General features: G+C 40.5%; 1 protein-coding gene across 2 annotated transcripts in view; it reads left to right on the forward strand.

Annotated features, from left to right (window-relative positions):
• Window positions 1-17,428, forward strand: part of Adamtsl3 (ADAMTS like 3) — a 341,011-nt gene that overhangs the window by 142,236 nt on the left and 181,347 nt on the right. For both annotated transcript variants that reach the window (XM_058577562.1, XM_046438417.2), the window contains exon 7: window positions 9,915-10,041. In XM_058577562.1, the coding sequence (XP_058433545.1) occupies window positions 9,915-10,041 (127 nt within the window). The remainder of the gene's footprint in view (window positions 1-9,914; window positions 10,042-17,428) is intronic.

Raw genomic sequence — 17,428 nt, forward strand, 5'->3', positions numbered from 1 at the left:
GCTGTCAAGCCCATCTTCTTTGAGTTGCTCACTCAGTGCCAGCTGGAGTGGACTGGGACCCAAGTTGGTTGTTGTAACCCTCAGTTCGCTTCTTGCCAGGTTAAGGTAGGACAGAATGGGAGGTAGTGACCATTGGAATTTCGCCTGTGCAAACTAGGTAGATGTATTCCCAGGGGGGCAGATGCAGAGTCATGAAAGTGAAGTTCAGGAACTGGCATTTTTTAGGCCAACCTTTCAAACTTTGTCATGAGGTGTCTGCTCTAGAGAGAATTGTTCCACTTGCCTTATTGTCTCTGCTGAGTGTCTGGATCTTGGGTAGCTTCCTGAGAACTCTGCTCTTGGATCAAGGGGACCAGCTTGCCAAGGCCCACCAGTGTGTTCTTGTCAAGATCAGATCCTGAGTAGATCTGCCTGCCTATCCAGTTTGAGTTCTCTTTGGCTAATCTTGCAAGTCGTCAAACCCAAAGGGAAAGTGAGAAGCGCTCTCTATCCCTGACCTGAGTCCCTTTTGTGCCTGTCTCAGTTGTGCCTTTCTACATGGACTCTGGATCTCATGGCAGGCACAGATAGGACAGTCCCTGCTCCACAGCAGGAAGCCACCACACGGTCACTTCAGAAGAGCATTCAGCATCAGCTCCTGGCTTTCCAGCCAGGAAGCACAGGGCACTCCTCACACACCAGCTCACTCGGCACTGCTTCTAAATCACTCAAGTTCAGAATACCTGCTGTTCCATGGGTTCCTCTGTGACAGATTTTCTTGGCAGAGTGTCTCTCTTTCTACCTGGGTTGTCCTTTTCCTCTGCAGTGAACCAGATCCAGTATTATTGTCAACTGGATTCCCAGGGGTTCTTTCCTGCCCTGTGTTTCTGTGTCTGTGATTCTGATATTGGATTTGGGGGTATTCACTCGGTCACTTGCCTCACTGGGAAGCAGTATTTCCATTACTTGAATCCTGAGCCATGGATGGACTAGAAATCGCACCCTTCCTCTAATTGCTATCTTTCCCTCTTTTTTCTTTTACTCTTATACAATACCTTTACTACTACGCATTTCCACTGTTAAACACTGCTTTCATTGCATCTCACACATTTTGATAAGTTGTGTTTTTCGTTTTTATTCAGTTCAAAATATTTTGAAACTTCTCGAGTTTCTTTTTTCCCGTTTGTTACTTGGAAGCATGCTGTGTAATCTCTAAGCATTTTGGAACTTTCCAGCTATCTTCTCTGTGATTTATTTCTAGTTTAATTCTATTCTGGTCTCCTACTTACGATCCTGATTATTTTTATTCATTTAATGTCACTTCCTTAAGAGGCCTTCTGTAATTATGTCACCTAAATTAGTGCTCCTGGTTTTATTATAATTACCTCTTCATTACACTTATACCATTTTATGATTATTATTTGTGTGGTTGTTTGATGTATTATAGTCTCCCACCCCAGAATGTAAGTACTTCAAGGACAGTAATCATGTGTGTTGTTCATCCAAATAATTCCTGGCCCCATGATTGAACAAATGAGTCTGTTTTGCTTGCAAATGCAGAGACTGTTCAAATATATTTGTCTCTTCTTTATTTCTTTCTCAACCTTCAATCCTGAATTTTCTAGCTCAAGTTCAATATTCCTCTAGAATATTCCATAGGTTACTCCAATTCAGCATGCTCCTGCAAATAAACTATCATCATCCTTCCTAGATTCATTGGTTCTTATAACTACTCTTCCTTTTCATTTCTGTTTATGACACAGATTTCTCAATATTACCTTTTGGATGTCATATTGCTGTCACTCTATGTATTTAATTATATGTTCCTTATATCCAGGTACCTCTGCTCTATATCTCACATTTTATTCCTTTCCTACTCTCATTGCTACCATCTTATCCCAAGACTAGACAAACCACCCCCTTTAGCTGCCTATTTAATCTCTTTTCTTTTATCTCCTAGCCATGCACATATTACTTGATTTTTTCTATTGACTAATCTTCCCCTAGGTCATAGCTTACTACTGCTTTCTTCTTTTCCATTTAGTTTCAATGTTTTCCTTCTACTGCCACCAGTTCACTTCTGGGACCTTCCACTAAATAGTAACCATAATAATTTATCTGTAGGATCAAACCTTTTGTTTCCCAAGTTTTAAACAATGAGCATGCATTGCTTTTATAATTGAAATGAATTTGTTATTAAAAGCAATTTAGTCTTGGCTCAAGGAGAGTACTCTGGATGAGGTGATTTTGGGTGCTGAGATTTTGGAAAGTTGATTGGAAATTAAATGAACCAATGTGAACAAAATAGAATCACAAGCAGAAGGAATGGGGATATAGCAGGAAGTATGTTTAAGGGTGTCAGTTCATTCTGGCTGACACCCTTAAACTGAGGTGAAAAACACCTGTGGAATAGTGTTAGAAGATGAGGGTATAAGTTCAGGTTAAAACCAAGTGTTAGCTTATTCTGAAAGTTGGGAGAGGAGCCATTGAATAATTTTATGAGAAATAGCTCAGTGTTGGGCTTATCCTTTGAAAGTTGGTTTTAGTGTCAACGTGGCAGATTATCCAGAGAAGGCAGGATCTGGCCACATAGTGGAAGGCCAAGCTTGGGATAACAAGAGCTTAAGCAAGGCAGGAGATAGGATGATGGAAGAGGGGAGACATTCAGAGATTTAAGAAGCAGATCCTTGAGGACTGAACATTTGATTGGATGTGGGCAGGAGAGGGAGTTTAGAATGACGTCTGGTTATCTGAAATGATCACTAAGTATAATGAGGTCATTTCCCAAGACAGAAGATATTTATCTTAGAAGAGAATTCTAGACTAGAAACATATATCTGGGGTTGTCACTGGGTTAAAGTAAATGTCCTTGAAGACTGGGTAAAAAGAACAGATTGCAAAGGATGGAGTCCTGGCCCTCATCATTGAAGGAGCAAAGATAAGGAGAAGTGCCCCTGACGGGGACTGAACAGAATAGCCTTGTATATATTACAAAGACCATGAAAAACAGAAGATATGGGTATTTTAGAAGGAAGGTTAGCAGTATCAAATATCTTAGAGAATCCAGGAGGGATAATAAGTGAAATATACTCATTTCATTTTGATCAAAGAAAGTTCACTGCAGCTTGATCAGCATCAGTACCTGGAATAGGTACTGGTAGATGGCAGGTTGTATTAGTTTTCTGTGGCTGCTATAACAAATTATCATAAACGTGGTGGCTTAAAATGACAGAAATTTTTCTCTTGCAGTTCTGGAGGCCAGGATTCCCAAATCAAGTTATCAGCGGGGTTCATTCCTTCTGGAAGCTCTGAAGAAAATCCATTCCATGCACCTCCTCTTCTTCTAGCTCCTAGTGGTGGTCAGCCTTGGCGTTCCTTCCTTATGCATGCATCACTGCAGTTTCTGCCTCCATCTTCATCTCACCTTCTCTTGTCTTTCTCTGTGTCTTCCTTCTTTTTATAACCTGTCATGAGATTTGGGGCACTGCCTAAATCCAGGATGATTTCATCTAATGATCCTTAATTATATTTGCAAAGATACTTTTTCCAGGCAAGGTCACATTCACAGGTTGAGAGGATGAGGGTGGACATGTCTTTGGAGGAAGGCTCAATTCAACCCACTATTCCTGGTGAGGAATGAATGGGCTGAAATGATTAGGGATGATGAGCATAAATTCAGCCTTTCAAACAGTTTGAATTAGAAGAATAGAAAGGGAGAGATTCTAAAAAGAATGTGAGGTCCAAGGCAACTGTCCAGAGACATAGGGAAGTACTGGAACAGATGCAATTGTCATGTTGTCAGAAGCACATATAGATAGAAGGTTACCTCTTTATGAAAAAGAATTCAAACTTATGGACATAAAGGTGGGTACCAAGTAACTCTTTGCTAAGGTGAGAGAGAACTCACAATACATGACTACTACAGCCTTAAAGGCTCAGGTGCCTTTTTTCTAAGATTTCTTTTGGCTATTTGGCAGATTCTCATATAGAAATTCTTTCTGGTTGTAACTCAGCTTTCCCCCTCCACTGAGCATACTCTACCTCCCAGCAGTGCTTGGCACTTTGGGGGATTCAAGCTGGGGGCAGTGGGTGGCAGAGTATAGGTGGTGGGGAGGGTGGCTCTGAAATGAAGGTTCATCAACTTTATGGTAAACCCACCAGTGAGCAAAGATGTATGTTGCTGGGGGCAGGGTGGAGTGTTGATTGAGAGAAATACATGGTGGACGAATTGAAGTTCCTAGGGAAATCATATGGGTTGAATGCAGAAACAAAGGGGATATATTACCCATGGACAGGACAGAAGAGGGACACTTGGACCCTTGAGGTAGGTAGGATGGATTGAATAAGGCCATGGATCACTTTGTATGGGAATGGACAGGAAGACAAGTTATTGTTTAATGGCCTCAAATGGAGTGAAATAGAGAGCAAAGTCATCCGATGGAATAATTGGCTTAGGCTGTTGAGGAGGGAGGAGAAATTTGAAGATGTTCTAAGGATAATGGATGTGACAAAAATGGATACAGAATAATTCCTTGGAGAACCAGAGGAAGTAGAAAATCACTGCCTTTGGCTCAGTTAGTGTGGAAGGCCAAGGTCACCTTGAATCAAGGTCATGGACTTGCTTGGTCCATGTGATGCATGGTTGTGATCAAGACTATGAGTACTTTAGATTTAGAGAGAAGTGCATTTAGATCCCATATCTGTAATGAAATGGCTGAAGACCACTTGGCTGCTTCCTTAACATCTTTGAACATTGGCCTTTTCAAAAGATAAAAAGGAGATATTATTCACCTCTTAGTTTGTTTTAAAAAACTTGTCCTTTCATGATCAACATTCCAAGCATCCAGAAAAATAGTTGCCTCTCAAGAGCCTCTGTCAACCCTAGATCCCCTCCCCTGGCTTCCTCTTGTGCTCACTGACACAGTATCTGCCTCTATTCACGATCTCAGTCCAGTGCCATAGTTTACTCCAGAATAATCCTGGGTTTGAAGGGGCCTGCAGGAGAAAGCTGGTTTTCAATGATGAATTAGCCCATTTTAACTGAGCCCCTTCATGTTATAGTTTTGTGAAAAGCCCATTTGGAGGGCAATAACAGGTGATACCTGGTTGCAAAAAGCTGGTTGCTCTTTTGGCCAGGCTTTCCAAGTAAAAGAAGTTGGATGTTCTTCCTTAGAAGTGATTCAGATGCTTCTCAGTTGAATTCAGTGCCTTCCTTTAAACAGTATCTTTCCTTCCATGACCTTGACTCAATTTTATTGTCACATAAATTCCCTTTCTTGTAAATATGGCTATGGACATCATAGTCATTGGGGAAAGAAAGTGTGATTTGCTCTGCTGGCTTTAGGAAGTGAGCCTGAGGATTACGTGGCACAGACTACAAATGATTTTTGCAGGTGTGTTTACAGTTTGCTCATTTACATCTACATGTCGTAGCTCTCTGGTAACAACTTTCTACTAGCCTGAGCACAGCAGACAGCAGGGGATGACTGTGCCACTGGCTAAAATTTGCCTTTTCTTCTGATTTTTATCATACCAGTACTGCAAACAAATTTGATTTATCATTTATATATATTGAATTCCTTGAAAGTTGAGTGGAGGAAGAAACCGCTTAGAATTTATAATAAAAATAATAAACTGCTAGGTGCTGTGGTGGATGTCTGTAATCCCAGCAGCTTGGGAGGCTGACATAGGAGGATCACAAGTTTAAATCCAGCCTCAGCAAATTAGCATGGCCCTCAGCAACTTAGCAAAATCCTGTCTCAAAATTTAAAAACAAAAAGCAAATTTAAAAAGGGTTGGGGATATGGCCTCTGGTTAAATACCTATGGGTTTAATCCCTGGTACCAAAATAATAATAATAACAACAACCACAATGAATGCTGTGTGCTTTCCAGGCATTCTCTAAGCACTTTAATATAAAAAATAACCTGATGAAGTAGATTTATAAAGAAAGTGGAAATTGAAGAAGCTAAGCAATTTTCCCAGGTTTAAGAGTGCCTTAGTCTATTTGATCAGCTATAACAAACTAGCTTATAAATAATAAAAGATTGTTCCTTATAGTTCTGGAAGATGAGAAATCCTAGATCAAAGCGCTGTTAAATTCAGGGTCTGGTGAGAGCCCACTTTCTGGTTCATAGGTGGCCATGACATCATGTGGTGGAAGGGGCAAGGGAGTCTCTACTCCTCTTATTAACTATTCCTCTTATTAAAGGGCACTAGTCCCATTCATAAGTGCCCCACCCTCATGACCTACTAGCCTCCAAATGCCCCACTTCCTAATACATTACCCTGGAGGTTATGTTTTTGTACATGTAGTTCTGGTGGACACAAACATTCAGAGCTAGAAAACAACAGAGTTGACAACCCGGGCAACCTAATTCCAGAATCCATCTTCTTAACCACTGCACCATACTGATGATACTTTCTATATGGCTACAAGTATAGCCACAGTTTAACTGAAAATAGAAATTAATTCTAGTAAAGGACAGTTAGTAAAACCTGGGAATCATGCTTAGGTAGTTTAGTGTAGAGATTCAAAATTTAATGTCTGCATCCTCCCTGGGAGGGAGACTACTAAGGTGTGTTCTGTGAGTGGAGAGGGCTGGAGAACTGGAACATGCCTGCTCATTATGAAGGAAGCAGCTGTGGTAATGTTTCTTTTTTTTTTTTTTTTTGTCAATCCCCAAATCTGGATTTTAATGTGAGACTTTCAATTCTTAAAATTACCTTGCTATTAATAACTGTGTTTTATGAACGAATGATTAAATTGTACTGCTGTGTAATATACACAAGGTTTTCCTGCAGAAACCATTAAACCCCCAAGCTCTGGGGCTTACACAATTAAAGGTTACTTCTCATGAATGCTACTTGCCCAACAGTTCAGTGGGTCTCTGCTCTTTGGATGTCCCAGAGACTCAGGCTGATAGGCTTTATTTGAACGCATTTTTTATACAATAATAATAAGGGATACAGATTGTTTAGGCTCCTATTTCATTAGTCAAAGACAGTGAACACTTGTAACTTCTAGCAGGTGTGGGGAAGTGTAGTCCTTCCCTGGGCTGAAAGAAAGAAATGTTTATGAATATCCCTAATGACTACCACAACTCCATGCATTCTGATTTTTAAGCCTGAAATGTTAGAATTTTTCTTAGATAAAATCCAGTTTTCTCAAATCTGAAGCAGAAGTTGATTGAAAAAAATTAGTTTCAAGTATTAAATTAGATCTATCTGGAAAATTCATGTTTTGCTTAATTTGGATTAATGGCACTTATTTAAACATTCTTTTCTTTTAAGAAGCTGATTAGGAAATCATGTAGGAACTGTGAAATACTTCTTACCCCAAATTATGATTTCTAGATGAATGTTTAATTCAAAACACCCTGCTCATATATTTAAAATATTTGTTTATGTTACCCTTATCTTGTAACTTGTCTTATTAACTACACTGTAAGATAAGAGTCTTATTAATTTATACTCAGCACTGAAAATTGTTATTTATTAGATATTAATACATTTTATTGGTATGCTTATCCATTAGAGTTTATAAATCACTGTAATTAGATATCCTGACATCAGGAGATGGCACAGAAGTTGAAAATGTTTCAGGCAATTTCATGAAAGTTGCTTGTTGTTGATTATGGTGGGCTATGACAGCCAAAATTCAGTCATCCTTCAATTTCAAGGGCAGTTCTGGGATATACTCTATGAATCACAAGGCAACCGAACTTTCTTTTCTAATACCATTTTTCTGTGATGTTTTCATATGCTTTATTTGGCTGTAAGATTTGGATGAATTTTAACTTTAAAAAACTTATGAAGCAAGTATAAGTGATCAGGGAGGAATTTGATTGCCTGAGATTTTGCAAGACCCTGAACGCTCTTCAAAACAAGCCCGTCCTAGCTCCTAAACCCACACCCTTCCTGGATGACCAGATAGAGGGTGATTCTCATTCTCATGAAATGCAAAGTGCTCAGGGACATGGATTTGTGAGGACACAGCTTGGCCCAGGAAGAGTATTTCTATAATTTCATGGTAGAATTATTCCCCTTGGAGAAAGTTGTATGAACACAGTTACTCACTGGTCAAATCCCAACCATGCAAGTATGTTTCCAAAATCAATCACTCTTAAGTTGTTCCACATGTACTTGTAAATATTCAAATAATGACCCGTATGACTGAAACCTTTGCTGTCCATCTGCTGATCCTCAAGGTGGAGGAAGGTATAATAACAGCATTAAGATTTTGGTGTCAGATGACCTGAGTTTTAAAACCAATATTGACACCATATCCTTGCTGTGTAATGTTGGCAAGTCATTTAACCTCAGTAATGTTTCAGAGTCCTCATTTGTAATGTGGAGATAGAAGGTAGCACTTAAATCATACGATTGTTGTGAAGATTCAGTGAAATAACGTGTACAGCACATAAGGCATGCCAGGTACCTGGTAAACATTCTATAAAAAACAGTTATTATTAATATTTTATTAGTTTCTTTATAAAATCATGTAAGCAGAGTCAAAGGATCTCAAAAGTAATTGGATTCAGCCACCCATCCAATAATTTAATCCCCTCTATGTTTTTTCCCGCCAAGAAGCCTCTGACTTTTTAAACTTTCTCATATCGAACTAAATTATGCTTAAATTTATAGCTTTCACCGGTTTGGAAACATAAAGAACAAATGGAGACCCTTTCCTCATGACAGATCTTTGTGAATTTGAAAATATCTCTAAACACAAGCTATTCCCTAGAGCTCCTTGGAACTTTTCCTACTTCTCCCTGAAAATTTCATTTCATCTTTCTCCTTCCCTTCAACACTAAGTTTTGGAAAGAATAGTCTCTAGATGTGGTTTGAACTTCCTCCAGTCTTATTTTCTCTTCAACACCCTGGGTGTAGAGTCTGATTCAGCACCTCCTTAAATCAAAGCACAGGGGCTAGCCTGCAGTCAAAAAAAGTGGAATGCAGAAGTAAATAATAAAATTGACCTTTTGTTCAACCCTTTGTCATGTGTTAATAATTACACTGAGAGTTTTGCATATATTTTCTCGTTTAATCTTTGCTAGGCTTCTGTGAAGTACACATTTGCATTATTATCTCTGTTTTACTGTTGAGGAAAATCAGTCTCTGAGAGTCTGAATGGTCCTGTGCTTTTAAAGGCATAGTGGGTAAGTCAGGATGCATACATGGCCCTCTGCCTCTACAGTTTCTGGACTTAAAACCAGGTTTACAAATGTAAAGTTGGATGAGCATGGGAAGCAGAAATAAATAGTCGTATCAGTTCATTTTGCACACATAATGTAAAAGATTTGTGAAATATATATAAATATAAAACTCAACTTTTTTCTTACAAAGAAGGCTCACAGTATAGAAAATAACACATACATCCACGTGCTAAATAACTCTGAAAACTGGAAAATAACAGTGTAAACATATAAGACATCTATTCAAAAATTGTTCATAAATATATAGATATAATGATATAAAAGTGGAGATATGCAGGCAAAGACATAGATAATGATAAAAAGGAGATGTAAAAATATAGAATAAAGATACAGATACATAGATGTAGAATATGGGTAGCTGTAGAGAGCACAGACAGAAGGATGTATACCAGTTTCAGATAGCGGCTGTTTGGGGGAGGAAATGAGAGAATGGACCAACTTTGGGGATAGGGAGATAAAAAAAATGGTGGGGAGACAAAGAGGAAACATCTATAATGCTTCTTTTTATTTTATATACTTAAAAGTATCTGGATAAAATATAAATTAAAAAAGAGCAGGGTTAGAGGGTCAGCTTCATCTCTTTTATGGTCCTTGCATAAGAATTATATAAATGACATACCTAAGATTTTCTACTATGTTTTCATAAAGGGGAGACTTTCTCATAGTTGTGCCTCTGTGATTTCACCTGCTTTTGACCACTTGGTCCTTCCTTTGCAGGCAGTGGGCTGCGATCGGCAACTCGGGAGTGATGCTAAGGAGGACAACTGTGGTGTCTGTGCTGGAGATGGCTCCACCTGCAGGCTGGTGCGGGGACAGTCAAAGTCGCATGTTTCTCCTGAAAAACGTAAGTTTTGAAACCCAAAACCTTGTTGCCCTAGAACAAGATATATTTTAGACTATTACTAGAATAGCAATTTCCTAATTCTGACAGCTTCTTTAGTTAGAAATAGCTTTGATTTTTTAAGTCAAATTTCTTTCTAAAAGTATAACCATAAGTTGGGTTCCTATTATCTCTTTGAAGACTGACCATTTCATGAACATTTGCCAATAGAGTATTGCTATTTTAACAACATTTGCTGATTTTTCAGGTAAATTGTGAAGCAATACATTCTTTTATTTGCCTTTCTTTGATTGATAACAAGATAGAAAATATTGCATCATATTAATTTCCCCTTTTATTTTTCCATTTGCTATTGAAATCATTTATCCGTTTTCCTATTTGTTAATTGTTTCCTTTGGTAAACTTGTAATACATCATACCTATTTCAAACGTGCTTTCCAGTTTTTCATTTGACTTTCATTTTTGTTTGTGTTTATGGTATCAATAGTTTCTAAGTTTTATTTACTCAGAAGTTCCCATCTTCTCATTTCAGTATGATCTGCCTTTTATTAGTCCTTTAATTAGTCAGTGGTCAGTAAACTTTCTGTGTTGAGGGCCAGTTAGTTAATATTTTAGGCTTTGCAGGTCATAGCCCAGCTATTTGACATCACCACCGAGTGCAAAAGTGCCCACAGACAACCTGTATACAAGTGGGCATGACTGTGTTCCCATAAACTTTATTTGCAGAACAGGCCACAGGGACTTCAGGGAGGGGTCTGAAGACTGGGATTCTTTCTTGCCAGAGCAATCAGCTCAAAGTGAATCATTTCTACATGGATTTAAGGGGAGAATCTCTATCTACACTAAGTCAAGGGGAGCAAGTCTCTGTCTACATTGGCTCAAGGAAGTGAATCCCCATTTATACTGGCTCGAAATGGGAGCAGAGGATACTCCTGGTGGATCCAGATGTGCTCCTGGCTGTAATCCTTACAGAGAAGCCTGAGTCAGTTTGCACACCTCATTCCTGCAGCCAGTTTCCACACCTCACTGTTCCACACCTGACAGATCCACACCATGACACCAGGATTCAGAGCTCAAGGTCCTCTGGCTGTCCACTGGTTTTTGTCTCTTTCATATCTCCATTTTCATTGGAGTCACTGAATCTAGCATATTTATGCTTTCCTTTCATTACAGCCACTTTTTTCCCTCCCTCTTTCCCTCCCTCCCTCTCCTTCTCTCTCCCTTCCTCCCCCTTCCTTCCTTTCTTTCTTTTGAATGCCAACCCACAGAAGCATGGCATACAACAACACAGCTGTTTTATGCAGGTGGTGATCCTTCTAGTCTCCCACTTCTAGCCTTTGCTGTTGTCATGGGGTTGTCCTGTGGAGGGTAAGATTTTTTCTGACTTGGCACCTTGGGAGGACTTACTGCTCTCTATGCCCCATCTACTCATGATCCTCCAGGAGCTGAGCCTGGGGAACACAGGGTCACGCTGTGAGGCCATGCTGGGAGTGAGGTCCATGTGCACAGGGAGCAGAGGTGAATGGTAGGCATGATGGCCCTTCCATTGCCCTTATACAGTGACTGCTTGACCTCCTCAGGCAGCTGCTGCTCACAGGGCAAGGGGAAGGTGGGAAATGCAGGCTCACAGGCACCCTCTTTGGATGGACAGGGAAAGGATCTGCAGACCCTGGGCAAGGCCCAGTCCTCCAAAGTACAAATTTTACCTGGAACATGCAGCCTGCCCCCTGAGTTTTCTGGTGCTGAAGTATCAGGTATGTAGCCATTACCTCATCCTTTTTTTGATTTTCCAGGGACACCCAAGTATTACATGGATAATAACCCATGTCAAGCATGATTATCATAATTGCAGAGTCTGAAGTGTTTGGGGAATGGCTCACTAGAATAATTGGGTGAATATTCCTCACCCTGACTCAGCTATGGGTGCCCATGATTTGCATGGGGTCCACCATCAGAATTTGATGAGGCTCTGTGCTCCCTTGGCAATGTGCAGGAGAATGTCATACCTTATGTGCATGATCTGCTCCTTCAGCTGCTTAATGGTGGTCCCCCTAAATGGGGGTCTCTCTGTGACCATAAAATACAGACTACACCAAGGCTCCAGACTTCAGCCAGGGAAAGAGGGGGGAGTCATATTCTTACCACTGGATGACTTCAGGGCAAGGTTCAGGAGAGAATACCAAAATTTGTTCAGCTTCTGCCCAGCTGTGCACCTGGTACTCAGGCTGAAGTTGATGAGTTTGATGTTGCCTCTGGCATCCATCTGGTTTTCTTCGCCTTCAGCTCTTGATGCACAATGCCCTTCTCGTGGCAGTAGTGCATGGTGCTTGCAATCTGCTTGAATAGTCTCCAGGCCTCTTCCTCCTACTAGTCTCTTAGATGTGGTGCCATAGCTGTTTTCCACCTGCATGCTCCATGATAATATAATTATTTTCCTTGGGCTCAATGACCTGAAAGAGCTGGATCACATTTTAGTGTTCCACAGTCATTAGTATATCTGGCTTAGATAAAACAGGAAGTTCTTTTCTACCTTTAGCAGGATTTTCACTGCCACCCCTGTACTGGTGAAAAGGTGACAGACTAGATTTACCTGGCCAAAGTCCCCCTGCCTGATGTGTCTCAGGGCCTGATAATGGACCGTTAAGGTATTCTCATAGCAGGAGTTGGCTCCTGCAGCACCACACTACTCTGACTATTCTTACTACACCAACTAAGGATGCTAGATAAAACAGCAGCGACAACAAAACAACACACATACACACATACATACACACCTAGACCCCACAAAACAAAACAGAAACCCAAATCAAATAATGAATATCAAAAGACCACAACCACCAAATGCTCTATCTGGGAGTTTGATGGGTCACCATCAAGTGCTTCCTGTATTTATGGACAAAAGAGCCACAGCCAGCCCTTTACATTCCTGTAATATGTTCCTTGAGTCAGTGTAGTGAGGATTCACTTGCCTTCGGTCATTGTAGATGGAGACTTGCTCCTCTTAGTGTAGATGGAGATTCTCCCCTTAACCAGTGTAGCCATGATTCAGTTTGAGCTGGTTGCTTTGGCCAGAAGGAATCTCTTTCCTAATCTTTAGGCCCCTCCCAGAGGTCTCTGAGGCATATTTTTGCAAATGAAGTTTTATTAGGACACACCATGTCCACTTATTTACAGGTTGTCTGTGGTGTTTGAAATTCCCTCATGGTGGCTTCTTGTGAGGTCAGAACAAAACATGGCCCAGTTATACCTGGGCATAACCCAGGACCTTTTCAACTTTCAAAATGAGAATTAGAAAGGACTCCAGAAGCTTTTTGCTTCAGTGGATTATGGAGACTTCTATTTCCTTTGTTTAGGAATGAAAAATTGTAGGATACTTAAAAACAAACAAAAGGCTGTAGCAGAATTTGGCCTTTAGGTTGTAGTTTGTTGAGACTCCTAATTTGAAGGGGGAAATTATTGTGCATATGTTCTGCTGGTACATTTATGGTTTTGTTTTTGTACTTTTAAATTTTATTCATTTGAATTTATTTTGATGTGACTTATGAAGTAGGAATCTTACCCCCATGTGGTCAGAATATTACAGGAGGGGAGGGGAGAAGAGGAGGGAGGATCTTCTAGGCACAGGAATCATGAAGTTCCTAGAGGAAAACCATGCTCTTTTGAGGAGGTACTGATATTGGCTCAGGCCTGAGGGCACATTGAATAGAGTGGCAGATAGAACAGAATGGCATCAGGAGTCAACCATGCAACCCTTCATTTTTGCACTCTGTATCTCGAGTTAAGTGGAGTCATGACAGCAAGTTAGGCAGCAGAGTGACACAGTTAGACTTGTGTTTTAGTAAAAAAAAAAAGAAAAAAAAAAATTCTGGCCGAACATGGAGGTTAGGTTACTTGTGCGGTGAATCTGGAAGCAGGAAGTCCAAATAGGAAGCCTTCTGTAAAATATTCCAGGATGTTTGCAATAATGAGGCTTTGGTCTAAGGGTTTGTTAATTCTTTGAATGAAGACTAAAAGATCAAAGGAAGGAGCTAGGATGAAACAAATCTCTCAGCCTGTGCAGCACATTCAAGCTTATTTGTGTCTTTTCTAAGAAATGTGGGGTGAGCAGTTGGCTGAGAAGCTGTTCTATGATATCTTCTCTCTCCTCATCCTGAGAGGGTGGCTTTCATCTCTGTAGCTACAGAGTCATTACTAAACATTTAGACACTACAGCCACATCCCAGATAAGGAAGAAGTTAGTAACAAAGATCTTCCAATATTGTGTCCTTTATCCAGGAAGGGAAGTCTTCCACAGGGCCTTTTTGGCCTCCTCAACCAGAGATATAGCACCCGCACTTGACACACTTGCTTCTAAGTGGGTGGGAGGCCCCACACTCAGCATTCCCTTCCTTCTGTCATTGCTGATACTGATATAATGCTTTATAATTCCCAAAGTTCTCTTCAGGCATATAATATCAGTTGATTCCATCAGCATTCTTACATTATAGTCTTCACATTGTCAAACCCATTTTTAACAGCCAGAGATGGTAAGAAACATCTTACACAATTATATTATGAAATACAATATAGGAAAGCAGCTAGGACTTTGAGATTCTGGACTAGACTGCCTGGGTTTCAATGCTGGATCTGCTGCTTCCCAGATGTGTAAGTGGGGCAAGTTATTTAACTTCCATGTGTACTTTGGTTTTCTCATTTTAAATGGGGACAATAACAATAGTCATTACAAACTGGGAATAACCACAGCACTGTCTTGGTAGAGTTGTTGTCAGGACTGCATAAATCAGCCCATGCTGGGCGTGCCACATGTGTTGGCACCTAAAGATGCTCAGTAAACACCAGCTATATTTTTATTAGAGACGTTACTCACTTGGGTACCAAGGGGCGTCATACCTCTTACATAACTTAAATGTAGATATTTGTAAACAGTTTCAAATAAATAATAGGTCTGTCTGCAGATTGTTTCTTTTAAAATTTTTTTTAATTGTAGATGGACACAATACTTTTATTTATTTTTATAATGTGGTGCTGAGGATAGAACCCAGTGCCTCACACGTGCTGGGTAAGCACTCTACCACTGAGCCATAACCGCAGCCCCTGCAGATTGTTTTTAAAGAGAGCTACTGATAGGTATGGAAGCATGGACATTAGAGTATCACAGAAGAGGGAACTAACAGTAGGAGAAACCAAAGTTAGAGGAAGAACTCAGATCAGGGGAAGACAGTTGAAGTGACAGGCTGTTCTATAAAGAGTGAATTCAGGAAGGGGCCCTGGGTAAGAGAACCAAGGGGTAATGTCACAGGTTTCTCTGCAGGCTGGGGAAGTGCCTGAAGTTAGCAATGGCCTTAAAAAGTTTGGAAATATCATCAGAGAGCACCTCATTTTGTCAGGGTCCAAGAGAAAATAGAAATCAAGATAATTTGAATTGAACCAGGATAGAAGCTGAGAGAGGAATTGTGTCAAGAAACCAGTTCTTTCTGGAGAAGTGTGGAGAGGAGGTCCTAAAATGGAAAGAGGTGGGACGGAGTGCACTATTGGCTGAGGGGTCCAGCCTATTCATACTTCACAGTTCCTTGCTCTTGGTAAGGACCTTCATATCCTCTCAGTCTCCACCCCCCCCCCCCCGCCTCTCTCTTCCCCCTCCCTCCATCTTTCCCTCCCTCCCTCCCTCTCTCATTCTCATTGAATTTCAGCATTTGGATTATATATTCTTATAGATCCTTCTGAGAATCTGTTGGAAGTTACGCATTTCCTATCCAGGAAAAATGCACTTATGCACTTAAGCCCCAACTTTGTCATTCTGTTTGTTTGTTTGGTGGGAAGGTTCTTAGACTCCTGATGCCCATTTAGAGCACTCCAGGTTAAGAACCTCTAAGATGGCCAGGCATTGTGGTGCACACCTGTAAATCCCAGTTCCTAAGGAGGCTGAGGTAGAAGGATCCTATGTTCAAGGTCAGCCTGGGCCACTTAGCAAGATTCTGCCTTGAAGTTAAAAATAAAAGGGTTGGGGAGAGTAACTCAATGGTAGAGTACCCCTAGATTCAATCCTCAGTACTTCCACAATATAAAAAAAATTCCCCTAAAATGTGTAACATTTTTTTTTATCAGTTTCTAGAAAGAAAGGGAAACTAGAATGCTCAGACAGATCCTTCAATTCAAGGGAGTGAGTGACATGGCGTAAGCCGGGGGCATCCCTCAGGACACTGGCATTTCATCAGGTTCTATATGTGTATGCTGGGGCTGAGGCTAAAAGTAGCAAAGATTTCTGCCTGCATGAAAACATGGTGCTCTGAGTTCTTGATTCTCATTACAGCCCCTTCATGTCTGTTACCACTCTGAAACAGGCCAGCTGAAGCCGGTTTTGGCTGGGATTTTGCAGAGGCCATATGGAAGCACTTCCCTATAATCATGCTTTGTGTGAAAGAAATGTGGGAAATGAAGCCACATCTCCCCCTGAGTGTGCATCACCGGGGCCTGCGGGGTCCACGCAGCTCCTACGACTACACCTTGCCAAGAAGTCATTCCTGCCTTCCCTGGGACTCTCCCTGAGTCAGGCCATGGCAGCGAGATGCTATTGGCACAGCCCCACGCTGGAGAAAGTGCACAAGGCTGCACACAGGATACCGTTTCCATTGTGCAGGGAGGCGGACACAAGGTGTAAGAGGCTGGAGCCAAAACCTTTGCTATGAGAAAAATCAGAAATTAATCTAGATACAACACACAAATTTCCTGTTCAGAGGGAGAAGGAGAGGGACTGAACTCACAACCAGCATAAATAGCTTTGGATGTTGGAAAGGGGAACTGGAGGCAACTCAAGTTTAAAGAGAGAAAACTTTAATGAATAATGAATCTCAATATAAGGAAAATTTTTATTTTTTAATTCTAAAACTAGTATTTTAAATTAACAAATTATAATTGTATATATTTATAGGGTACAATGTGATATTTTGATATATATATATATATATATATATATGATACAGAATGATTTAATCAAGCTAATTAACATAAACACAGCAAATAGGAGCAAATACATCTCTTTGGAGAGTGTTGACTTGATGTCTAGGGGTTTAACTGTACTGCTGGGTTTGTTCTGCACTTAGGACTTGACCACATAAGGGTACACAAATATGAAAAAATAAATAAACACAGCTTATCTGTTCTGGGCTCTCTCTCCACTGTTACCTGGTGGCATATATTGATACAATGGCACCTGAGGCCAAGGTGAAGTATAGGCATGTCACTCAAATGTTGATATTGTGATGATAACCACACCTCTGAACCTCACCCTTGGGCATCCCTTGGAACTCCTGACAGAATCCTGGGCTGGGTAGACCAGGAGGCTGCCTCTCAGAGTAATTGTTATGATTTTTTTCTTGTCACACACTGTTTT

This window comes from Marmota monax, unplaced genomic scaffold (assembly GCF_021218885.2).
Source record: "Marmota monax isolate L192 unplaced genomic scaffold, Marmota_monax_Labrador192_F-V1.1 WCK01_AAM20220418_F8-fsc00005, whole genome shotgun sequence".
NCBI lineage: Eukaryota > Metazoa > Chordata > Mammalia > Rodentia > Sciuridae > Marmota > Marmota monax.